Source organism: Stegostoma tigrinum, chromosome 29 (assembly GCF_030684315.1).
Source record: "Stegostoma tigrinum isolate sSteTig4 chromosome 29, sSteTig4.hap1, whole genome shotgun sequence".
NCBI classification, from domain to species: domain Eukaryota; kingdom Metazoa; phylum Chordata; class Chondrichthyes; order Orectolobiformes; family Stegostomatidae; genus Stegostoma; species Stegostoma tigrinum.
The window spans coordinates 40,729,459-40,756,198 of NC_081382.1; the positions used below are offsets into that span (position 1 = coordinate 40,729,459).

Below are 26,740 nucleotides of genomic sequence, written 5' to 3' on the forward strand. Positions count from 1 at the left end.
TACGGGCCAAAGGCAGGTATGTGGTGTTGGATCACAGATCAGCCACGTTCTCATTGAATGGTTGAACAGGCCCAAGGGTTTGAATGGCCTCCCTCTTATTCCTATAAGCCTGCATATCCAACTAAATACCAAACACTGACAAAAATGGTTGCATATGAAGTGTTAATGCATCTTATTTTAATCCAAGCTGTTTCAAAATTCTTTAACATTATGTGGTAGTTATTAACATATACATAAAAACTCATGTAATTGTGCTCCCTGGGTGGCACGGTGGCTCTGTGGTTCGCACTGCTGCCTCCCAGCACCAGGGACCCAGGTTCACTTCCACCCTCGGGCGACTGTCGGTGTGGAGTTTGCACATTCTCCCCGTGTCTGCGTGGGTTTCCTCCCACAGTCCCAAGATGTGCAGGCTAGGGGGATTGGCCGTGGGTAATACAGGGTTACAGCGATAGGGCAGGGGGTGTGGGTCTGAGTGGGATGCTCTTTGAAGGGTCGGTGTGGACTCAATGGGCCGAATGGCCTGCTTCAACACTGTAGGGATCCTGTGATTCTCAGCCCTCACTCAAATCTTACCCAGCTTCACACCTGATTCTTTTAAAGCTTGTCAGAGATACAGACAATACATAAACATTCTGTACTTGGCCATCTTCCCTAGCAAGGACTTTATTTTATTTTGTGTTTAAGTCATTATTTTATTTTCTACTAAGTAAGTGCAATCAAACCCAGTATTCAGTGGGCTTTGAGTTATTAAAGGGACGTGATTAACTTTCTTTAATTATCCTAAAGAGGAAGGAAGAATGCTGCAGATTCATTTGTTTTATTTAACTGCTTGTGATGAATTATCACTAGGACAATTTGGCTGTCTCTGCACAGTTCATAAGCTGCGAGAAATCAAAACAGAAATATTCCAAATTACAAATGTGCAATACAAAATGTGAAATCCTGCATAAATCAGAAATGACATTGAAAAAGCCGTAAATAGCAGGCCAGACGGCAGCTGTGGAGAGAGAACCAGATTTAATGTTTCAGGTTGACGAGAATAATTCCAGAGCGAGGAACTTCACTTCTGAAGGTAATTGGAGAAGTTGGGATTGTTCGTGGTGGAGAGGAGAAAGCTGAGATGTTCAAATCCATTAGGGGGTCCAGGCAGAGCAGACAGGGTGAGGGCTGCTCTCTTTCAACAAGAGGAGGGCACAGGTTCGAAATAATTCACAAAAAAGAAGTGACAGTGATGTGAGGAAAAACATTCTCAGATATACTCTCGACTCATTGGAATTTGGAAGGATAAGAGGGAATCTTGTAGAAACATGTAAAATTATGAAGGGAATAGATAAGATAGAAACAGGGAGGTTGGTGAATGAAACTAGAGTGAGGGGGCACAGCCTCAAAATGATGGGGAGCAGATTTAGGGCAGAGCTGAGGAGGAACCTCTTCAACCAAAGGGTGTGAATCTGTGGAAATCCCTGCCCAGTGAAGCAGTTGAAGCTTCCTCATTGAGCTGGAGGAACACAGCAGGCCAGGCAGCATCAGAGGAGCAGGAAAGCTGCCGTTTTGAGAAATCTGAAGAAGGGTCCAGACCCAAAACTTCAAGCTTTCCTGCTCCTCTGATGCTGCTTGGCTTGACGTGTTCCTCCAGCTCCACACTTTATTATCTCAGACTCCAGCATCAGCAGTTCCTACTATCTCTGAGGCTACCTCATTGCATGTTTTGAAGGCAAAGATACATTTTTGAACAGCAAAGGAGTTAGGACTTTCAGTGAGAGGGTCGTTGAGTGGAGCTGAGTCCACGAAAAGATCATCCACTATCTTGTTGAATAGCAGAACAGGCTTGACTGGGCAGATGGGACACTCCTGCTGCTGGTTCTTATGTTCTCACACAGTTGGGGTCTGGAATGCACTGCCTGGAAATATAGAGGCAGGTTCAATGGAAGTTATTTAAATGCAAACAAAGCGCAGGTTTACAGGGAAAAGGCGGGAGTTGGATCCAGGGCAAAATGCCTCCAAAGCCCAGTGCAGAAACAGTGGGCTGAATGGCCTCCTTCTGTAGTTGCAGTGTAAATAATGATCCCTGAACTGGGACATGATGAATGTGCAGGTTTATATGGAAAGGGCAGTGGGTTGGCGCAGTGATATGCTCAATGAGACAGCATGAGGTAACGAATGGCCTCCTCCCATGCTTTGTCCATTCTGCAACTTTATTCTGACAAAAGGCATCAGCCAGAAAAGTTACAGTGCTTCTCCTTCTACTGATCCTGTCAAACCTGCTGAACGCATCCAGCATATCCCTGGGTTTATCACCAATGTTTAACACCAGGTTCGGAGTCTCAGGCCAGTGGAACCAGCCTGGTCTGGTACTGATGGGGCTGCCACCAGCCCGGCTTGCTGGAGAGCAGTCTCGGCGGTGGGAAACAACATTGACTATTTGACCAGGTGAGTACACCACTAAGCTCCTGTTTGAGGGTCAGCTTATCTCACCCTTCTCCTCGAGGCCCAGACCTGGGTTCGTGAAGTCTAGAAACTTTGGCCGGGATTGTGATCCGGTTACGGAGTCAGGAATGGAGCCAGACACTTGGATAATCTCAGATAACAAAAAGTGTGGGGCTGGATGAACACAGCAGGCCAAGCAGCATCTCAGGAGCACAAAAGCTGATGTTTCAGGCCTTGGCCCTTCATCAGAGAGGAGAATCTCACCTACTGGCTGTTGTATCGTTTATACAGCAATGAGTAACAGCGAAATATACCAGTCTCTCTGTGTCCACCAGCTTTCATTTCGCAAGGCTTTAGAATATCTGCTCTGCGCTCCAACTCCAGCTTCCAGCTCCTCCCACAGATGTATTCACTTAACTCCACACCCAGGTTAAACCACTCAAACTCAGTCAGCCTCAATAGTAAGCAGAATCACATCATCAAACACAGAGCAGTGGAACGTGGTTTGATGGTTCACCAACAGCATCCTGATTTCCAGCCATTTTCAGAAGGGCTAGGTCAGCTTAGAATCATCTGTGATCTTAAGCTCATTAGGGTAATAAAGACCATCGATAAGAGACCCCCCCCCCCCCCCACCCTCTCAGTTTGCCTGGGGAGGGGAGGCGGGAGGGGGCAGAACTAGGATAACATCAAATCACTCGCCACCCCCAGTCAGATCTCAACTGTGGCTTTTTGGCAGATTCTCCCTGGATGCCCGGCTCCTGGTTCTCCAGCCCCTCACCCAGCTGTCTGTTATCCCTGAATCGAGAGTTCCCTCCCCCAGCACCAACCAGCCAATTCTGGTCCCGATGGGCTGGGTGCCTGGTCCTATCACACCCATGGGATCCATGTTTGACACTCGGAATTGGGGTCCTAGCCACAAAAATGGAAAGTCCTGCTCTTTTGTGCCTCAATGATGTTGAGAGGGTGGAGTGCTGGTGCCATTAACTCAATAAAGCTAAGTTACTCTCTCTGGGACCTGAGTTCTAATCCCACCACAGCAGCTAGTGAAATCCAGATTAACCTGGAATTTTATGAAAAGCTAGTCTCAGTAATAGTGATTCTGAAAATATCACCAGCTGCTGTTAAAAGCCTACCTGTTTTGTCCTAAGGAAATCTGCTGTCTTTACCTGGTCTGGCCTACATGTGATTCCAGGCCCACAGCAGTGTAGTTGACTCTTAATCACAGTGACAATTACAGCCTCATCTCTTCAAAAAATTAATTTAAAAAGTATCGGTCACAATTTTTGAAGACTTCGGGGTAATCTTACAGGGTGGTAATCAGAGACAGCCTGAAATAGTGTGAGAGAGAGAGAGATAGTGTGATAGTGAGAGAATGGGCGTGTGTAAGAGAGTGGGTGTGAGGGAGAGAGGGTGGGTGTGAGGGAGAGAGAGTGGGTGTGTGTGAGAGAGAGTGGGTGTGTGAGAGGGAGTGGGTATGTGTGTGAGAGAGAGTGGGCGTGTGGGAGAGAGAGTGGGTGTGTGAGAGGGAGTGGGTATGTGTGTGAGAGAGAGTGGGCGTGTGGGAGAGAGAGTGGGTGTGTGAGAGGGAGTGGGTATGTGTGTGAGAGAGAGTGGGCGTGTGGGAGAGAGAGTGGGTATGTGTGTGAGAGAGTGGGTGTGTGAGAGGGAGTGGGTATGTGGGAGAGAGAGTGGGCGTGTGGGAGAGAGAGTGGGCATGTGTGTGAGAGAGTGGGCATGTGGGAGAGAGTGTGGGCATGTGGGAGAGAGAGTGGGCGTGTGGGAGAGAGCGTGTGTGTGTGTGAGAGAGAGTGGGTGCGTGTGAGAGAGAGTGGGTGTGTGTGAGAGAGAGTGGGTGCGTGTGAGAGAGAGTGGGCGTGTGTGAGAGAGAGTTGGTGTGTGTGGGAGAGAGTGTGGGCATGTGGGAGAGAGTGTGGGCATGTGGGAGAGAGAGTGGGCGTGTGTGTGAGAGAGTGGGTGTGTGAGAGGGAGTGGGTATGTGTGTGAGAGAGAGTGGCCATGTGGGAGAGAGAGTGGGCGTGTGTGTGAGAGAGTGGGCATGTGGGAGAGAGTGTGGCCATGTGGGAGAGAGAGAGGGCGTGTGGGAGAGAGAGTGGGCGTGTGTGTGAGAGAGTGGGCATGTGGAAGAGAGTGTGGCCATGTGGGAGAGAGAGTGGGCGTGTGTGTGAGAGAGTGGGTGTGTGTGTGAGAGAGTGGGTGTGTGGGAGAGAGTGTGGCCATGTGGGAGAGAGAGTGGGCGTGTGTGTGAGAGAGTGGGTGTGTGAGAGGCAGTGGGTATGTGTGTGAGAGAGTGGGCGTGTGGGAGGGAGAGTAGGCGTGTGCGAGAGAGAGTGGGCATGTGTGAGAGAGAGTTGGTATGTGTGTGAGAGAGTGGGCGTGTGTGAGAGAGTGGGTGTGTGTGAGAGAGAGTGGGTGCATGTGAGAGAGAGTGGGTGTGTGCGAGAGAGAGTGGGCGTGTGCGAGAGAGAGTGGGCGTGTGTGAGAGAGAGTGGGCGTGTGTGAGAGAGAGTTGGTGTGTGTGTGAGAGAGTGGGCGTGTGTGAGAGAGAGTCGGTGTGTGTGAGAGAGTGGGCGTGTGTGAGAGAGTTGGTGTGTGTGTGGGTGTGAGAGAGAGTGGGTGTGGGTGTGAGAGATAGTGGGTGTGGGTGTGAGAGATAGTGGGTGTGGCTGTAAGAGAGAATGGGAGTGGGTGTGAGAGAGAGTGGGTGTGGGTGTGAGAGAGAGTGGGTGTGGGTGTGAGAGAATGGGTGTGGGTGTGAGAGCGTGTGGGAGTCGGTGTGAGGGAGAGAGTGGGAGTCGGTGTGAGAGAGTGTGTGTGTGTGAGAGAGAGAGTGTGGGTGGGGGTGTGAGAGATAGTGGGTATGGATATGAGAGGGAGTGTGGGTGTGAGAGAGTGGGTGTGGGTGTGAGAGAGACTTGAGAGTGTGGGTGTGAGAGAGAGTGTGGGTGTGGGTGTGTGAGAGTGAAATAGTGGGAGAGAGGGTGAGATTGAGTGATTGCAAGAGTGTGTGAGAAAGATACTAGAGAGTGAGATAGTCTAAGATGGAGAGAGTGAGTGTGGGAGTGTTAGAGAGAGGGAGAGATCCCATCCTTTTATCACTGATTTCTAATCTAGCCTGTCCTGGAGTTTGTACCCAGTTAATCAACTACAGACTGGGCTTCACTGACCTTTGTATTGTATGTGACTCCCTACCTTCAGAGCTGTGGCAGTGGGGGTGCAGGGCCCAAGGCAGGATGGGTGGTCTGTACCGTCCCCAGCAAACAAAGGTCACCCCCACCCAGCCACACAAACCTTCGCCCTCCCTACTCCCCCAGTGTCTGGGTCAGGGGCCTGTGGTGCCAGGGTGGGGCTGGAGGCAGTCACCTGGATTCCCCCCGTGCCCTGGGATGGTTCTGCCCGTCTTTGCTAGGCAGGGGGATAGAATCGACCATTTTGTTTTTATTCTCTCACAGGACGAGTGAGTCAACCCACAGCACACGGACTGCAGCGGTTCGAGAAGGGAGCTCACCCCCACCTTCTCAAGGGGGCAACTAGGGACAGGGCAATAAAAGCTGCACCCAGCTGGTAATGAGTGAAGGACTGAAAGATCAAGGTTCTATTGGTATTGTAAATATTCTGCCGTGTTCCGTTGTGGGAAAGTGAAACTGCTTCACCAGCACAGGGTTTGCTGTACAACACCACTAAGTACAAAGTCAGGGGCCCCCATGTCACTAACATGGGTCATTCACAAAGCCCCAGGACCCAGCTGAGGGGGTGTTACCCCGTCCTGGGTTACTCACGGCATCCCTCACACAAAGTAGAGTGCCACGACCACGTAGACAACCCAGGCAACGGACACAAAGACGCCGAAGAGCAAGCTGAACAGAACCAGTGCCCGCACCTTCCGCGAAGTACTCTCAGCATGTCTGTGGTCTCCTCTCTGAACCGCCAGGCGGGTCTGTGGGAGGTAATGGGACAGTGAGTCACTGCTGCTGGCTGCTCACTTCACACACCCACAGCTCAGCCCAGGGGCACAGGGCCAGCCTGAGGGCACACAGGCAGAGACAGGCCAGGGCCTGGGGCAGGGGGCAGGGGGCAGTAAGAGGAAGGAACTTTGGGCTGGATCCAGTCGAGGTGGGGGTGTGGCGGTTGTGGGAGGGGGAGCACTTGTCATTCACTCCCACTTCCTGAAATGAATCATATTGAAGTGTGTGTGTGTGTGTGTGTGTGTGTGTCTGTATGTGTGTGTGTGTGTCTGTGTGTGTGTCTGCGTGTGTCTGTATGTGTGTGTGTGTGTGTGTGTCTGCGTGTGTCTGTATGTGTGTGTGTCTGCGTGTGTCTGTATGTGTGTGTGTCTGTGTCTGTGTGTGTGTATGTGTGTGTGTCTGCGTGTGTCTGTATGTGTGTATGTCTGCATGTGTCTGTGTGCGTGTGTGTGTCTGTATGTGTGTGTGTCTGTGTGTCTGTATGTGTGAGTGTGTGTCTGCGTGTGTCTGTATGTGTGTGTGTCTGTGTGTGTGTGTGTGTGTGTGTCTGCGTGTGTCTGTATGTGTGTGTGTCTGTGTGTGTGTGTATGTGTGTGTGCGTGTGTCTGTATGTGTGTATGTCTGCATGTGTCTGTGTGCGTGTATGTGTCTGTATGTGTGTGTGTCTGTGTGTCTGTATGTGTGTGTGTGTGTCTGCGTGTGTCTGTATGTGTGTGTGTCTGTGTGTGTGTGTGTGTGTGTGTGTATGTGTGTGTCTGCGTGTGTCTGTATGTGTGTATGTCTGCATGTGTCTGTGTGCGTGTATGTGTCTGTATGTGTGTGTGTCTGTGTGTCTGTATGTGTGTGTGTGTGTCTGCGTGTGTCTGTATGTGTGTGTGTCTGTGTGTGTGTGTGTGTGTATGTGTGTGTCTGCGTGTGTCTGTATGTGTGTATGTCTGCATGTGTCTGTGTGCGCGTGTGTGTCTGTATGTGTGTGTGTCTGTGTGTCTGTGTGTGTGTGTGTGTGTCTGTGTGTGTGTGTTAGTGTATGTGTGTGTCTGCGTGTGTCTGTATGTGTGTATGTCTGCATGTGTTTGTGTGCGTGTGTGTGTCTGTATGTGTATGTGTCTGTGTGTCTGTATGTGTGTGTGTGTGTGTGTCTGTGGGGTGTGGGGATGTGTGTGTGTGGGAGTGTGTGGGTGGGGGGGTAAGGTGGGGAGGTGTGTGTGTGTGAGGGTGTGTATGGGTGTGGGGATGTGTGTGCATGGGAGCGTGTGGGTGGGTGGGGGTATGTGGAGGGGATGGTTTGTGTGTGAGGGCGCATATGGGTGTGGGGAGGTGTGTGCGTGAGTGGGTGGGAGAGCTGGGGGCTACTGTCAGCGAGGAAGAGGTGGGGCCATGAAGAACAGTAAAAAGCATTCAACTCTGTCCCTAAGCCCAACCCCAGTTTGTGTTGTGTTTACATGTTTGGGGTGAAGGTCAGGGTTGGGGTAGGGGTTGGGCTGAAGGTCAGGGTTACAATCACAGTTAGGGTCGGAATTGGGGGGGTGGTTAGGGCCACAGATGGGGCAAGGGTTGGGGTCAGGGTCAGGGTCGGGGTTGGGCTTAGGGTCAGGGTAGGATTGAGGTTCGGGTCAGCGTTAATGTCAGGCTTGGGGTTGCGTTGTGGTGGTGGGGTGGGGGGTCAGTGTTGCAGCTGGGCTGTTAATCAGTAACAAGTATTCAGCCGACATTGGGGATGTAATCATCAAGCCTGTGTGCGTGGTGTGGGGTGAGTCCCGCTGATCGTACCTCATGTGAGAAGATGATGGCTAAAATCCCAGACAGCAGACAGCAGAATACGGTCACAAGGACAGACTCTAACATGTAGTCCTTTGGTGGTGTGCTCTGTTCCTGGTGAACTCCCGGTAACGGGTAGTTATACTGTCAGAGAGATAAAACAGACATAAATGACAGCTAACCTCCCTCACTATCTGTCTAAGATAACAAAGTGTGGAGCTGGATGAACACAGCAGGCCAAGCAGCATCTCAGGAGCACAAAAGCTGACCCGAAGGGTCCAGGCCCGAAATGTCAGCTTTTGTGCTCCTGAGATGCTGCTGTGTTCATCCAGCTCCACACTTTGTTATCTCGGATTCTCCAGCATCTGCAGTTCCCATTATCTCTGATCACTATCTGTCTAACCTTCTCAACGCCACTATACTCCCAATCCCCGCACTCAAACGGCCTTCGCACCCACGCCCACGCTTTCGCACTGCACCTCTCCAGCTGTCTGTATCCCACATTCCGGAATTCGCTCCCTGTCACCTTCATTCTTTCAGATGCTGCAGGTCACTGCCCTCTCTGACGCAGCTCTTCACCCTTTGTCCTACTCTGCGCCTATCTGTCGGTATTTGGTTTGACAACGCTCCTGTGGAGGACCTTGGGAAGTTACAGGTGTTAAGTAAATGCACGTTGCCGTTGGTGTCTTGCGGGACCCACAGCCAACAGTGGGAGGGCTCCACCGTGTGTTAATAAAATAGCACAGTGACTGTGTAACTTCATGAAGCTGTGCCAGAGATCAGGGACATTTCTAGTTAATTTACTTAATATCATGTGTATTTTCTTACAAAAACAGTGTTGTAGAGCGTTGCCACTCTCTGGCACCATCTTAAACCACAGAAAGATAAAGCAAAACATTAACTATAAAGGCAGAGAAATGAAACAAATAAAAAGTTTCTGACTTTACAGTCCTTCTGGTTAAGTGCTGTGTCATGGGCCACAGGCCCAGGGGTCACCTTCGTCACAGCACCCCAGGACATCATCAGGTGACCACTGTTCAACACCATCACACCTCCACTCACACCCTCACTGCTGACGCTTTGCTGAACCCTGTCAATGCTGGCACCACCGAGCCACTAGGTCCTGTACTGGGCCCAAACCAGCCCCTTAAACCATTGTCACACATCCACACTGCTGGGCCCACTCAATCCTGTGCTGCTGGGCCTACCCAGGTGTACGCTGTTGGGCCCAGTCGGGAGTACGCTGTTGGGCCCACTCAGGTCTACACTGCTGGGCCCACTCGTGTATACACTGTTGGGCCCACTCAGGTGTACACTGCTGGGCCCACTTGGGTCTACACTGCTGGGCCCACTCGGATGTACGCTGCTGGGGCCACTCGTGTCTACACTGCTGGGCCCACTCGGATGTACGCTGCTGGGGCCACTCGTGTCTACACTGCTGGGCCCACTCGTGTATACACTGCTGGGCCCACTCGGGTCTACACTGCTGGGCCCACTCGTGTATACGCTGTTGGGCCCACTCAGGTCTACACTGCTGGGCCCACTCGGGTCTACACTGCTGGGCCCACTCGTGTATACACTGCTGGGCCCACTCAGGTGTACACTGCTGGGGCCACTTGGGTCTACACTGCTGTGCCCACTCGGATGTACGCTGCTGGGGCCACTCGTGTCTACACTGCTGGGCCCACTCGTGTATACACTGCTGGGCCCACTCAGGTGTACACTGCTGGGCCCACTTGGGTCTACACTGCTGTGCCCACTCGGATGTACGCTGCTGGGGCCACTCGTGTCTACACTGCTGGGCCCACTCGTGTATACACTGCTGGGCCCACTCGGGTCTACACTGCTGGGCCCACTCGGATCTACACTGCTGTGCCTACTCGGGTGTACGCTGCTGGGCACACTCGGGGGTACACTGCTGGGCCCAGTCGGGTCTACGCTGCTGGGCCTACCCAGGTGTACGCTGCTGGGCCCAGTCGGGTCTACGCTGCTGGGCCCACTCCGGTCTACACTGCTGGGCCCACTCGGATGTACGCTGCTGGGGCCACTCGTGTTTACAATGCTGGGCCCACTCGGGTGTACACTGCTGGACCCACTCAAGTCCATGGTACAGGGCCCAATTGGGTGTACACTGCTGGGCCCACTCGGGTGTACATTGCTGGGCCCACTCGGGTGTACACTGCTGGGCCCACTCGGGTCCGTGGTACTGGGCCCACTCGGGTGTACACTGCTGGGCCCACTCGGGTCCATGGTACTGGCCCCTCTCAGGTGTACACCGCTGGGCCCACTCAGGTCTACACTGCTGGGCACACTCGGGTGTACACTGCTGGGCCCACTCGGGTCCGTGGTACTGGGCCCACTCGGGTGTACACTGCTGGGCCCACTCGGGTCCATGGTACTGGCCCCTCTCAGGTGTACACCGCTGGGCCCACTCAGGTCTACACTGCTGGGCACACTCGGGTGTACACTGCTGGGCCCACTCGGGTCTACACTGCTGGGCACACTCGGATGCACACTGCTGGGCCCACTCGGGTCTAAACTCCTGGGCCCACTCGATTCTACACTGCTGGGCCCTCAGGTGTACGCTGCTGGGCTCACTCAGGTGTACACTGCTGGGCCCACTCGGGTTTACACTGCTGGGCTCACTCGAGTCTACACTGCTGGGCCCTCGGGTGTATGCTGCTGGGCCCACTCGGGTCCATTGTACTGGGCCCACTCAGGTGTACACTGCTGGGCCAACTTGGGTCTACAATGCTGGCCCACTCGGGTGTACACTGCTGGGCCGACTCGGGTCCATGGTACTGGGCCTACTCGGGTGTACACTGCTGGGCCCCCTCGGGTGTACACTGTTGGGCCCACTCGGGTCCATGGTACTAGACTCACTCAGGTGTACACTGCTGGGCCCACTCGAGTCTACACTGCTGGGCCCTCGGGTGTACGCTGCTGTGCCCACTCGGGTCCATGGTACTGGGCCCACTCGGGTCTACACTGCTGGGCCCACTCGGTCTACACTGCTGGGCCCACTCGGGTGTACACTGCTGGGCCTACTCGGTCTACACTGCTGGGCCCACTCGGGTGTACACTGCTGGGCACACTCGGGTGTACACTGCTGGGCCCACTCGGGTCTACACTGCTGGGCCCACTCGGGTGTACACTGCTAGGCACACTCGGGTGTACACTGCTAGGCACACTCGGGTGTACACTGCAGGGCCCACTCAAGTCTACACTGCTGGGCCCACTTGGGTGTACACTGCTGGGCCCACTCGTGTATACACTGCTGGGCACTTTCGTGTGTACACTGCCGGGCCCACTCGGGTGTACACTGCCGGGCCCACTCGGGTGTACACTGCTGGGCCCACTCGGGTGTACACTGCTGGGCACACTCGGGTGTACACTGCTGGGCCCACTCGTGTATACGCTGCTGGGCACACTCGTGTGTACACTGCTGGGCCCACTCGGGTGTACACTGCTGGGCCCACTCGGGTGTACGCTGCTGGGCCCACTCGGGTCTACACTGCTGGGCACACTCGTGTATACACTGCTGGGCACACTCGGGTCTACACTGCTGGGCCCTCTCATGTATACACTGCTGGGCCCACTAGTGTGTACACTGCTGGGCCCACTCGGGTGTACACTGCTGGGCACACTCGGATGTACACTGCTGGGCCCACTCGTGTATACATTGCTGGGCCCACTCGGGTGTACACTGCTGGGCACACTCGGGTGTACACTGCTGGGCCCTCTCAGGTGTACACTGCTGGGCACACTCGTGTGTACACTGCTGGGCCCCCTCGGGTCCATGGTACTGGGCCCTTTCACCACCACCAATGATATCGCCACGACTGAGCTCTTCGCCAAGAGTTAAGTAAAAGTAAAAAAAACAGAAAAAAAACAAAAGAAGGCACATTAATAGCAGATGGAGTGAAGACGGGATAATGGGAACTGCAGATGCTGGAAAATCCGAGATAACAAATTGTGGAGCTGGATGAACACAGCAGGTGGAGAGCCCTGGGTTCAGATCCTCTAATCCAGCACTCCCTTACTGGAAGCTGAGCCGGGCGTTATCTTGCCAGCAATTGACTGAATGTCAGTAAATAAAACAGAGGGTTGACTCATTGGGTTCCTGTTACTAAGTCCAACCAGTCCATGCCAAATATAATCCAAAACTAAACTTGTTCCACCCGCCTGCTCCTGCCCCATATCCCTCCAAACCTTTTCTATTCATGTATTTATCATTTTAAACACTATAACTGTACCCACACCTACCACTTCCTCTGGCAGTTCATTCCCCACATGGACCACCCTCTGTGTAACGATTTTGCCCCCATGTCTTTTTTAAATCTTTCTCCTCTTACCGTGAAAATGTGCCCCCTAGTCTTAAAATCCCCCACCCTAGGGAAAAGGCACCAACCATTAACTCTAACTATACCTTCCATTATTTTATAAACATCTATCAGGGCAATGAAGAAATCTTTGCGACCCAACTTTCTTGCAAAAGAATGAGAGAGCAGCAGATGGATTAACTCTTTCAAATCTCTAAAGAAAAGTTTGCATTTATTTGGGGGCTTCTCACTATCACTTGATGTCTCAATCCCGCTGATGAGGCGTGGAGAGGTCAGTTAGCTGGACAGCTGGTTTGTGATGCAGAGCAACATCAACTGTGTGGGCTCAATTCCTGTGCCAAGTGAGGTTATTGTGAAGCCCGCTCCTTCTCAATCTGCCCCCTTGCGTGAGGTAGGGTGGCCCTCGGGTTAAACCACCACCAGCTGTGACTCTCTCTAATGACGGAGCAGCTCTGTGGCCTGCTCAGAGTATGGCACGTTTACTTTTCAAAGTGTTGTCGTGTTGTAATGTAGAGAAGGCAGCAAACAATTTGTACACAGCAAGCTGCCCCCAAAATCACTGAGAGATTGCTGATTGGGGGATGAATGTTGTCCAGGACGCCGGGGCGGGGGCAGAAAACTGCTCTCCTGTGAAAGAGTGTGCATCTGGCCTGGGAGGCAGCACCCTGGACACTGCAGCTTTTCCCAGGAACGGCACGGGAGAGTGCGCCTGGAGTAGGGATTGATCCCAGAACCTAGCGATTCCAAGTTAAGACTACCACCCACTGATCCACAGGCTTAAAGCAGAAAAGACGGTCAAAGTGCTCAGTCAGATCCTATCTGTGGACACATTTCACATCAGTGGTCTTTGTTTATATTGAATATTCCCAATATTCTGTCTTTAATTTCAGACTTCCAGCTCCTACTGCATTTCATTTTGTGTTGGGTTTAAGCTGTTGGGCTATAAATCTGCCAGGATCTGGAGTAGAGTAATCAGAAGGGAGATGTGTCAGTTAGTCATTATTGCCAATGGTGTAACTAAAGCCTCCTGCATCCAGCTCAGGTCCTGCTGATCGGTTAATGACTCCTACTGAATCTAACTTTCAGCACGAGCAACTCTGTGTTTCACTCTCTCAGACAAATACAGCACACACACACACACACTCACGCACTCACATACAACACACACACCCATACACAACAAACACACACACACAGAACACAACATACACACCCACACACCCACACACATACAACCCAACACACACACTCACATACAACCCAACACACACACTCACATACAACACATACACACTCACATACAACCCAACACACACACACACACACACACACACACATGTGCACATACAACACACACACACAGGCACATTTAACACACACACACTCACATACAACACACACACACAGGCACAGACAGCTAGATACACAGAGACACACAGACATGTTCACACACAAACACAATGACACACATACATGGACACACAGACGTGTGTACGGGGACATATATAGGCAGACTGACACACACATGGATATACAGACATGGAGGGACAAATAGATGAGAGAACACACACACACACACACACACACACACACACACACACACACACACACACACACACACACACACACACACTCGTGTACACACTCACTGACTCACTGTTACACAGATGCAGACAGGTAGTTTCACACAGAGACACATATACACACACAGCCTCACAAACACAGCTCAGCTGAATTCACTCAGATACAATTCACATGAATTAATTGATGATAATAATCGGATAAGACTGTGAAATAAGTAGCATGAAGTTTCCCAGCAAACACACCCCACGTGGAAATGCAATGTGAATATGAAGGAGGAATTCAATTTGACAATCTTCAAATCAAATTTTAGACCCAATTTAACAGTTTATGTCTAAATTTGCACTCAGTGTATTACAATCAGGACTTTGCTCCAATGAAAGGGCAGTGACCTGAGATGGTAACTGTCTCTGCAAACCATGTTACATCTGCTTGTCAGGTTTTTATTTCAGATTTCCAGCATCTGCAATATTTCGTTCCAGTTTTGTTGAAAGGTAGCCACTCTAGATGGAACAGATTATGGTAGGAAGTCAGTACACAGTAAAATCGTACCCAGAAGATGTTGCCAGGATTGGAGGGTCTGAGCTACAGGGAGAGGCTGCATAGGCTGGGGCAATTTTCCCTAGAGTGTTGGAGGATGAGGGGTAACCTTACAGAGGTTTATAAAATCATGAGGGGCATGGACAGGGTGAATAGCGAAGGTCTTTACCCCAGGGTGGGGGGAGTCCAAAACTAGAGGGACATATGTTTAAGGTGAGAGGGGAAAGATTTAAAAGGGACCTGAGGGGCAACTTTTTCACACAGAGGGCGGTGCGTGTATGGAATGAGCTGCCAGAGGAAGTGGTGGAGGCTGGTACAGTTACAACATTTAAAAGGCATCTGGATGTGAACAGGAATAGGAAGGGTTTAGAGGGATATGGGCCAAATGCTGGCAAGTGGGACTAGATTAATTTAGAACATCTGATCAGCACTGCATGAGCTGGACTGAAGGGTCTGTTTCTGTGCTGTACATCTCTATAACTCTAAGCTAACTGGTCAGAAAACCTCTGTCTGATTGTGTTGATTGAGAGTCAATTGGCAAAGGGATCAGAGAGGCGATGAAACAAACAGACACAGAAATTACTGGAGAAACTCAGCCGGTCTGGCAGCAACGTGTGTGGAGAGAGAGAGACAGAGTTAACGTTTTGGGTCCAGTGACCCTTCCTCAGAACTGAGCTGAAGTTGTTTCTCTGTGCATTAAGTTATGATCTGGAACACACAGCCTTACAGGGAGAGGAAGCAAATAGGAATTTGCAGAAGGCAAGTTTTGCAGGGTGAGGGGAAAGAGCAGAGAGGAGCAAAATTCATGTAGAGCCAAACAGCTCAGTATCACCCTGATGAACCAAAGGGTCTGTTCCTGTGCTGGGATTAAAATGTAACTTCAGGATGGCCAGGAGTTTTTACCGATTAATCCCTAAGGGTACCAGTTCCATCTCACAGGGCACTCTTAAACTACTTGGACTGCATACATAAAACGCGTAAGACTTAATTGTATTGTTGAACATCTATAGGCTTGACACTGACCTGCAAGGTCTGAGAAACTGAGATCATGCCAAGTTATATTAAAGGAATTTTTAAGTCTTTTTCCTTCTAATTATTACTAGCCCAGCCTAGAAATCCTTTAGCCGGAAGAATGTGAATTAACCTCATTCATCGACAAGCGCTCTGGTGTTTAAAGGACCTGCCTGCTCCCTCCCTCCCTCCCAGTTCCACTGCAAACAAGCAAGACAAGCTCACGTGGAAACGTCACAGATTCAGAACTTAGCTCTTCTGTTTGAACTTCCTAAATTTATACCTTACACCAGTCTCTTCAACAGAACATTCTCTGATGTTGTCTATAGAGGAGGCAACCATGGAACTTGGAAGAAAGAATGACATTTATATAACACTTTTTAGCACCCCAGGATATCCCCACACCCATTTATGTCCAATGAGTATTGCCGGGAGGCAATGAGATGTTGTTGCAATGTATCAGGCACGCAAATCAATTTGCACACAGAAACAGCACTGTGGTATTCTGTCCCGGTGATGAGGTTTGAGTGCACGTCATTGTCTAAGGCAGCCAGCAGGAGGCCCCACTGCACTCCCTGTGACAGACGTAAGAGCGGGACCTGCATTTCTGTGGCACCTCCCCGAACCTGCAGCCTCAGCATGCCCCAAGACACTTCAAAGCCTATGCGCTGTGAAGTGTAGTCGCTGTTGTCATGTGGGGAGCGAACACGTGCACAGCAAAATCCCACAAATAAGGGACCAACTTAGTTTTTCAGAGATAGTAGGAGCTGCAGATTTCTGAAGAAGGGTCTAGGCCCGAAACGTCAGCCTTCCTGCTCCTCTGATGCTGCTTGGCCTGCTGTGTTCATCCAGCTCCACACCTTGTTATCTAAGGGACCAGGTTGTCCATTTTCAGGTGTGGGTCGGGAGGTGAATTCCAGGCCAGGACCTTGGGGATGGGACATTCTGCACATTTTTGAGATACTGGTCACGGTTAATGGTTAATAATCAATAGTCTGGAATTGTGGCTCAATGATCGGTCAGGATTTATCAATAATGGAAATACTGTATCTTGACCAGATCTTCTGTGATTTCTCAAAGTTGGCTTCTCTCGTGAACAAGCACACAGTGTTCACAGTTCAGGTTCAGCCAATTAGCTCTGATGTCAGATTCAGAAAGATCTGGAATGAGTCTAGGAGCAGAATGTTCTAGAATGTGGGCAGCGCGGTGGCTCAGTGGTTAGTGCTGCTGCCTCATAGCACCAGGATCTCACGTTTGATCCCACCCTCAGGTGACTGTCTGTGTGAAGTTTGCACATTCTCCCCGTGTCTGCGTGGGTTTCCTCCCACAGTCCAAAGGTGTGCAGCTTAGGGTGGCTTGGCCACGCTACATTGCCCCATAGTGTGTGGGCTAAGTGGATTAACCATGGGAAATGTGCGGTTACAGTGATGGGGTGAGTCTGGACGGAATGCTCTCTCTCAAAAGGATCAGTGTGGAACTGATGGGCAGCATGGCCTGCTTCCACACTGCAGAGATTCTACGATTCTCTGAGTGATTTCACCCCAAATGATGAAGGCCATTTTGACCCTGGTAATGATAAAATCACTAAAAGCTCTGTCAACCCCCCCACCTGGAAATTGGCTTCCCCCTTTCAAATTTTATTTGCTGTCAGTATTGAATATTTCCTGTGCAGCTTGAGGTCTCATTTAAGTACAGTACAGAGGTAACTAGTCTTCACAACATACACACTCAGCTGGAGCACTGAGCCCCTCTCTAGGGAAAGATATATTGTACTAGCAGCAGGTTCATAGATGCATAGGCAGTAGGAGCTGGAGTAGCCCATCTGATCCAGGCCCCTGCAACAGTAGTAGATTCGCCAACTTCAGGTACATTTAAGTCATCATTGGACAAGCATATGGGTGTACATGGAATAGTGCAGGTTAGATGGGCTTGAGATCGGTATGACAGGTTGGCACAACATCGAGGGCTGAAGGGCCTGTACTGTGCTGTAATGTTCTATGTTCTATGTAAGCCTGTTCTATCATTCAATCTGATCATGGACCATTATCCAGCTCAATAGTCCTTTTCCCTCAGTTCTCACTGGGCTGATCCAGGCTATAGAGGGACTGTCTTATGAAGAGGGTCGAACAGGTTGGGTCTGTACTCATGTAAGCTCAGAAGATTGTATGGTTACCTTGTATGAAACACACAAGATCCTTAAGGGGCTTTCCATGGCCAATGTGGAGAGATAGATTGTTTCTCCTTGAGGGAGAGTCTAGGACTACTGGGCATCATCTCAGAGTAAGGGGTTCCCCATTTAAGACAGATGAAGAGGAATTTCATCTCAGAAGGGCATAAATCTGGGGAATTCTTTACTGCAGAGGGCTGTTGAGGATGGTCATTAGGGACATTTAAGGTCAACAGGTTTTTAATCAGTGCGGAGTATCAAGGATTATGGGGAAAGGGCAGGAAAATGGGGTTGAAAATGATCAGATCATCGAATGATCTCAGCACAGCAGACTTGATGGGCTGAATGGCCCACTCCCACCTTGTTATGAGTGTGATGTTTTGAAAATAAGTTTTTGTTCTTGGAAGGAGTGAGAATGAAGTTTCAAATGGAGATGGGCAATGGGACAACGATCGACTGAGCATCATGGGTCACTGTCTGCAGCTTTAGACCAAGAGGGGGTCCAGGCAAAGCAGAGATGGCCCCCACCACACTTTCCTCTTTCCCCCCCCATTTAAGGTGCATCAACAGGGATGAGAGAGGGTGTGCAGGAGAGTGTGTGTGTGTGTGTGTGTGTGTGTGTGTATGTGTGTGAGAGAGAGAGAGAGAGACAGAGAAAGGACCCAGGGGAATGGCTCATCATCATGTTGAGGGAAGCCTGGGAGTTCCCCAGAGTCAACCCAAGGACAAAGTCAACAATGCCAATATTCCCAACACTTCAAAACCACTGCTCCCTAAAGCACTCCCACCCCCAGCTCCTCCAAACTACAGAACAGCCTCTCAGGATCGTTGAGGTGTTGGTATATTATCCAGGCTGTTGTACTTTCTTCAAGTAATTACCCAACGCCTCATCTCTAAACTTCTGCTTCTGAACAGGCTCAAGAAATAGGCAGATAGCTGCCGCTGCCTGTATTGAGATCACTGCCCCCAGGCCCAACCAACCCTTGAACAAATGAAGGCACTTACAATGGAGAAAGGGCAGGATGCAGGCTGCGGATGCTGAAGCTGGTAGAAGAGAAGGTCTGGCACACCAGGCTGGTACCTGACGGGTAACTGTCCAGGGGTAGAGCATCCATACGAGGGGTAAACAAGGTGAATGCTCTTTGGGTCTGGTGGTGAATATGGAGGAGGGTCCCCAGTGAAGGCGCTATTGATATAGCCCAGCGTGGCTGCAGTTTGATCACTTGTACCTTTGGGTTGAAGCAAACAGTTGACCCCTCGCTGGCTCCTTTCAGAGTTTTCTGTTGTGGGATTTTCATTTCTCTGAGCGTTTGGAGGCTCCTCCTGGTGTTCAGTTGAGTGGGTGAGCGTTGTCTGATCAGTAGTCTCCAATGTCCTCACCTCTGGGCTCTGAAGGTCTCTCGCTGCCTCCTGATCTTGGAGTTCACGCTCTCTCCCTGTTGTGTCGAAAAGAATCTGAGATATTAGAAACAGCAATTGGGCTTGCATTAATGTAGCACTTTCCAGCATGTCCTGGTGTAAGGGGAAGTGAGGGGCTAGCTGTATTATCACGAAACTAATTATCCAGAGACCTGGGTAATGTTCTGGTTAAAATCCTGCATTGGCAGATGATGGAGTTTGAATTTAATAAAGAGACTGGAATTAAGAGTCTGGAGATAATTGTGGAACATTGCTGGTTGCCAGGACAAACCTACCTGGTTCGCTAATGAGTTTTCTGATGAAATGTCAGCTTTTGTGCTCCTAAGATGCTGCTTGGCCTGCTGTGTTCATCCAGCTCCACACTTTGTTATCTTGGATTCTCCAGCATTTGCAGTTCCCATTATCTACGGTTCACTAATGCCCTTCTTTAGGAAGGAAACAAAAGCAGAACATTTGGAGAATCATAATCAAATTAAAAGAGTAAGCACAGCTTCATGTGGGGGAAATGGTGTCTAACTAGTTTATTAGTGTCTTGAGGAAGTCTCAACTAGAGTGAATGGGGGGAACCAGTAGATGTGTTGTAATTGGAAATCCAGAAAAGTCACAGGATACAAGCATTGGACATAGGTATATTGGAATGGATAGAGAACTGGTTCAGGGGCAGGAAACAGTGAGTGGCGATAAGGGGTCATTTTTCAGATTGGTAACCTGTGACTAATGGGGTTCCAGTAACGGGATCACAACTGTTTACAATATAGATGAACAAATTGCAGGAAGGAAGTGAATTTGCAGATGACACCAAAATAGGCAGAAAGGCATGTTGTGAGAGGGATACAAAACAGCTTAGAGAGAGGACAAAAACAGAAATTGCTGTGAAAACTCAACAGGTCTGGCAGCATCTGTAGGAGGAGAAACAGAGTTCATGTTCTGGGTCCAGTGACCCTTCAGTTTACAGAGAGATATTGATTAGTTGGGTAAGTGGGGAAACAGGTTGGCAAATGGAGTATAATGTGGGAAAATGTGAAGTTGTTCATTTTGAAAGGGAAAATAAGAAAACAAGGTATTATCTAAATGGAGAAAAGCAACAGAAAGCTGCACCACAAGGGGATTTGGGTGACGTACATTGAAACACAGAAAGCTAGTCATCTGACTGTAACTGTACAAAGTGCTGGTGAAATCACAGCTGGAGGACCATGAGCAGCTTTCGCCCCCTAATTTAAGAAAATAATTTCATTGGAGGCAGTTTGGGACAAGTTAACTAGAATGATCCATGGTGTGGCAGGTTAGGACTCTACTCACTAGAGTTTAGGAGAATGAGAGGTGATCTCATTGAAACATCCTGGATTCTGAAGGGGCTTGTCAGGGTAAATGTTGAGAGAATGTTCCCCCTCATGGGAGAGTCTAGGACCAGGGGGCATAGTCTCAGAATAAAGGGGCGCCAATTTGAGACTGAGACGAGGAAGAATTTCTTCTCTCAGAGTTGTAGGGCTTTGGGAGTCCTTGTCACAGAGAGCTGTGGGGGCAGAGACCTTGTGGATATTGAAGGCTGAGCTGGATAGATTCTTGATCAGTCAGGAATCAAAGGTTATGAGGAAAGTGGATGTGAATAATGTCAGATAAGCCATGATCCTATTGAGTAGGTCAGCAGGTTCAATGGGGCCAAATGGCCTCGTCCTGTTCCTATTTCTCATGGACTTTTTTATTTCTTATGTAGTTGATTTTCAATTGCCCTCTGGGTAACTAGGGATGCACAATAAATGCCTAGTCAGCGATGCCTACAACCCATGGAATGGATTAAAAAGATCCCCCGTCATGGTTTGCAGCAAATGTTGCACATTGTTGTGACGTTATATCTGACCTTCAATCGATTGCAACTTAATCCGAAATAGTTTCCAACTTCTAATAGACAATCTAGAAGGACTAGGGCAGCAGACATATGGCAACACTGCCACCTTCATGTTCCCTCGCAGCCACTCCCCATCCTGACTTGGAAATATATCGCCGTTCCTTCAGTGTCACTGGGTCAAAATCCTGGAATTCCCTCCCTAAGGGGACATTGTGGTTCAACCCAACAGCACATGGACTGCATTGGTTCAAGAAGACAGCTCACCCCCACCTTCTCACGGGGGCAACTAGGGACGTCCACATCCCCCCAAATAAATAGGAAAAGAAGTATCAGGAACGGTTAGATTTACAGGCAATTACAGATTACCCATAAGATCCCTGTCACCTTCGCAAAGCAAATGTCTGGTGTGTTCTGAAGTCTTACTGGTTTAATAAATGGATGGAAAATCATTGGTACCCAGCACAATCAACATTAACGCTTCACCAGAGAGATTTACCCGCAGGTATTCACCCCACCATTGGTTACTGCAAAAGGCACATACCAACACATAAAACAGGGGCAAGAGCAAGCCATTCAGCCCTTTGAGCCTGTAGGGTAAGCTCTGGCTCACAATATTCTGAATACAATCTGACCAGAGCCTTCTACGGCCTTAGCAGTTCGCCTCTGCTCTTATATTCCAGGCCTCTTTAAACGAAATGAATGTTAACATTGCATTTGCCTTCCTAACTGCCAACTGAACCTGCGTGTTAACATTAAGGGAATCCTGAACTAGGGCTCCCAAGTCTCCCTTCGGATGCTTCAGATTTCTGAATATTAAGCTAACCAACACAGCTCCCCTCAGTCAAACACGTTTGATAATGGTTCCCCATTCTCATTCCTTCTCTGGCTAACGAAATGTCTCCTCGTGTAGTTGTCTCATTCTTCCCGTCACCTGTTGTGTTTGTTTTGTTTTTGGGGAGTGCGTCTGCTTGATTTCTGTTTATATTGCATTGTTGACTTGTTTGACAGCATTTTTACATCTGGCAATGAAACCAGAATAAGTGGGAAGAAGCAGTCATGATTAGTAACCAAAACAGAAGTTGCTGGAAAAGCTCAGCAGGTCTGGCAGCATCTGTGAAGGGGAAAACAGAGTTAACATTTCGGGTCTGGTGACCCTTCCTCAGAATGGTTGACTGATGCTGTTCAAAGTCCTCTGAGCTACTCACCATCCTGTCTTGGAAATATATCACTATTCCTTCAGTGTTGCTGGGTCAAAATCCTGGAATTCCCTCCCTAAGGGCACTGCACGTGCACTGCAGCATTTCAGGAAGGCAACCATCCCCCACCTTCGTGAGGGTATTTAGGGATGGATGATAAATGCTGGCCCAGGCAGGGACCCCCATGTCCCGCGAATGAACACAGCCTCCCAGGATCAGACTGGATCAGACTAAGAGAAACAAGGCTGCCAGAGAATTTTATTCCAACCCTCCAATGTCTCTGCATTTCTCCAATTCCAGCCCCTTGATCATCCCTGGTTTCCATCCTTCTGCCCAGAGTGGTTTCAGTTCTTGGGATCTCCTCCTTGAAACATTCAAAAAGCCCAAAGACAGAAGCTTCTTTCACTCAGCAATCATTTGGATCTGGAAATTGCCGAGAGCCTGGATGAGGCCACGTCGGCCAGGGCTTTTCAAAGGACATTGAATCTTGGCTGAAGAGTTAATATTTGCAGGGCCACAAATAAACAGGTAGAGTGCAAGATGGTGTGAACTGCTCTTGTAAAAAACATGCTGGGCCAACACAGATACAAGAGGCCAAATGGGCCAACACAGATACAAGGGGCCAAATGGGCCAACACAGATACGAGGGGCTGAATGGGCCAACACAGATACCATGGGCCAAATGGGCAACTCAGATACAATGGGCCAAATGGGCCAACACAGATACGAGGGGCCGAATGGGCCAATGCAGATACCATGGGCCAAATGGACCAACACAGACAGCATGGGCCAAATGAGCCAACTCAACTACATTCATCTGAGAAAGCCAACATTGATATGTAGGCTGAATGTCCTCCATGTGTATTGTGACTATTCCATATACGCCTTCACCTGTGCCTCATGTTGCTACAGTGACACCAAAGCGCTCTCACAAATGATTTACATTAAGAATTAATTTACAGTATTTCGTTGAATTGTATCAATGATTGCTGACTGGCACTACTGAAAACTCACAACAGACTCAGAAACCAATGGGGAGTTTGGATTTCTCTCCTCGTTCAAACTATTCCACACAGTTACAGCCTTAAATCTTAACACCATCCCCACAATCCTCAAAGGTGTTGGTGAACTGCTTTCTTGGACCACTGCTTGGCAGGCAGGAAAGGTGTTTAAAGCACTTTTATTAGCTGAGGCATTGAAGCCAGTGCAAGGAGGTTGCGTTGGAGCTGTATAAAACACTGGATGGGCCGCTACTGGAGCACTATGGTCAACATTTTATTGGACGAATGTGATTGTGCTGAGTGGATGCACAGCAGATTTCCCAGGATGCTGCCTGGATTGGAGATTCTGGGTTGTGGGGAAAGATTAGAGAGACTGGGGTTGTGTTCTTTAGAGCAGCAGAAGGTTCAGAGGGGACCTAAAATTATAAGGGCCACAGGCAGGGTGGATAGGAAGGGTATCTCTCCAATAACCAGGGGCCTAGATTTCAGGTAGGAGGTCAGGAAGAGGGCTGAGGAGGATGTTTTTCATTCAGATGATAGTTAGAGTCTGAAACTCACTGTCTGAAATGGTGGTCAGAAACGCTTATAACATCGAAGCAGTATTTAGACATTCATTTGCATTGCTATAGCCTCCAGGGCTTTGGGCTGAGGGCTGAAAAATGGAATTAGTGTGGCCAGAGATCTTTGTTGACAAAACACTGACTGGATGGGCCAAATGGCCTCCTCCGGTACTGCAGTCTTTGTAGGAACAGCCCATCGCACTGTGAGGGAGGGAATTGCAGAATTTTGACCCAGCAACACTGAAGGAACAGCGATACATTTACAAGTCAGGATGGTGAGTGACTTGCAAGGGGAGCTTGCAGGAGTGTGCTGTTCCCATGTATCCGCTGCTCTTGTCCTTCTGGATGACAGAGGTCATGGGATTTGGAAAGTATTAACAGAGGGACATAGTTCAGGACTTGGCCTTCCTCCCAGTTAAATAAAAAAAAATATTGTCATTTTGTGTTTGTGGTGTTAAATTGAAAGGACACAATAATTTGGTAGAGGGATTGCGTTTCGGAGCCATGAGGTTATGGTGAAGCTGTACAAAACTCTGGTGCGGCCGCACTTGGAGTATTGCGTACAGTTCTGGTCACCGCATTATAAGAAGGACGTGGAAGCTTTGGAAAGGGGGCAGAGGAGATTTACTAGGATGTTGCCTGGTATGGAGGGAAGGTCTTACGAGGAAAGGCTGAGGGACCTGAGGCTGTTTTCGTTAGAGAGAAGAAGGTTAAGAGGTGACCTAATAGAGACATACAAGATGATCAGAGGATTAGATAGGGTGGACAGTGAGAGCCTTTTTCCTCGGATGGTGATGGCGAGCACAAGGGGACATAGCTTTAAATTGAGGGGTGAAAGATATAGGACAGATGTCAGAGGTAGTTTCTTTACTCAGAGAGTACTAAGGGAATGGAACGCTTTGCCTGCAACGGTAGTAGACTTGCCAAGTTTAAGGGCATTTAAATGGACATTGGGTAAACATATGGATAATAATGGAACAGTGTAGGTTAGATGGGCTTCAGATTGGTTTCACAGGTCGGCGCAACATCGAGGGGCGAAGGTAGTGTTCTATGTTCGATATGTTCTATAATAACAGGCTGACCCAGTTCTAAGTTGATAGCTGAGTCTCATGCACTGTGAACCAGCAGGCTCACAATGAATGCCATTTGTCTACCTCTAAGTAATGATATCCTTGCTATAAATTCCTCTAGTCTTTATCTCATCCCAAGGGAAAAGCTATTGAAAGGACACTGAATGGCTTCACAACACTGTGAGGTACCAGATCAGTGTATATACCCAGTAATTAATACTTTACTGACTAAACCTGCCAATGAAAAATAAAGATGAAAAACGCCAAACAAACAGACATTTACAATGTTCCAGACATCCTGCAACAAAAGCAAAACAACTGAAATACCTGATTCCATTCTTGTCGCCGTGTTTTTTGCTCTCTGTGTCTCCCTCCCTGGGCAGGTTTAACGTTCCTTGTGACCAAAGCAAAGCAGAGGAAAAGCAAGAAGCTGCTGGTGCTCCCCGTGCGATGGGATTAATCAGTCACAGAATTACTGTTTGCAGAGCAGTGTGCAAACAGGTTCACTCACATATATATATATGTGTATGTGTGTGTGTATGTATGTTTAAAAAAACACCCAGGGCCAGCTCCCCGCAGAGGGGCCGAGGGAGGGCTGGAGGCTACAGGCTGGGGAAGGTGATGTCTGGTACTGGTCAGTGTTGCGGTGCCTCACCCTGGCACAAAGTCCCTCTCCAGACACACACACACACACAAGTTGAATTATTCAGAAGAGATAAGCTTGTTATCTAAACACAGAGAGTACATCCACCTTTGAGCCAATGGTTACCATTCCAAATGCACTCTTTCTTCTCTCTCCCGGGGTGTGATGCACTGCAAACTTTTACACCACTTTTGCTGGAATCTATACAATTCGAATGTCATTCGATGTCGATGAATAATTTAAAGGCTCCCGATCATGAACAGAAAAGCACTTGCTTCAGGCTCTGTTGTGCACTGTTGGTCACGGAAGAGTCAGTGCTTGCATTTCTATAGCGTCCTTCACAACCTGGAGAGTCTGAGCTTTAAGGTGTGAGGGCAGGAGAAGTGGGAAATCTCACAAACTTTAAGAAGCGGGCGGACGAGCACTCGAAATGTCATAACATATAAGGCTTTGGGCCAAGTACTGGAAAGTGGGGCTTTTCCTACATAGGTCGGTACAGCCTCAGCGGGCCAAAGGGTCACTTCCATGCTGCATGATTCTATGGCTCAGGAAATCCCAAAGTCCAAGACAGCCATTGTAGCATTTTTTTTTGCTGTTTGCAAATTGACTTTTATAATGAAGGACTCAAAGCAGTCAATTTGCACAGAGCAAGCCCCAGCAAACGAACATAAATATAGTTGAAAATCAGAATGGTGTGTATCTGGCAGGTGGCGGTAATTAGGCCATAAAATGTAGGAATGGAGGAGGCCATTTGGCCCATTGAGCTTGTTCCGTCATTTGATAAGATCACGGCTGATTTAATAAGCCCCAACACTACTTTCCTACACTGTCCCCATAATACTCGCTTTACTTACTATCTCAGCCTTGACTATAGTTAACGCCCCAGCTTCGACAGCCCTACGCAGTAAAGAATTCCACAGATTCACTTCCCTCCGAGAGCAAAAAGTTCCTCCTCATTTTGTCTTAAAAGTGTGATCCCCTTATTCTGAAATTGCGCCGCTGATCCAAGACTCTCCCACGAGGAAAACAACTTCTTGGCACTCACTCTGTCAAGGCCCCAAAGAATCTTGTATGTTTCGATAAGGTCATCCTTTATTCTTCCAAACTGCAATGCGTATAGGCCCAATCTGATCAACATCTCTTGATTTGGCAGTCCTTTCATACCTGGGGTCAACCCAGTGAACCTTCTCTG

General features: G+C 49.2%; 1 protein-coding gene across 3 annotated transcripts; it reads right to left on the reverse strand.

Moving 5' to 3' along the window:
- On the reverse strand, window positions 1-25,586 carry LOC125465239 (proline rich transmembrane protein 1B). Of its 3 annotated transcripts, XM_048558517.2 has the most exons (5): window positions 25,233-25,586; window positions 18,819-19,249; window positions 8,184-8,315; window positions 6,329-6,385; window positions 1-881 (listed from the first exon to the last, which is right to left on the reverse strand). In XM_048558517.2, exons 1-5 carry the CDS (start codon window positions 25,240-25,242, stop codon window positions 846-848), a joined length of 666 nt encoding a protein of 221 aa, XP_048414474.1. In that variant the 5' UTR covers window positions 25,243-25,586; the 3' UTR covers window positions 1-845. The 3 variants fall into 3 exon arrangements, with proteins under 3 accessions (XP_048414474.1, XP_048414475.1, XP_048414473.1); XM_048558518.2 differs by lacking the exon at window positions 6,329-6,385 and having other exon boundaries at window positions 2-881; XM_048558516.2 differs by lacking the exon at window positions 1-881 and having other exon boundaries at window positions 5,448-6,385.
- Window positions 25,587-26,740: the final 1,154 nt, after the last annotated feature.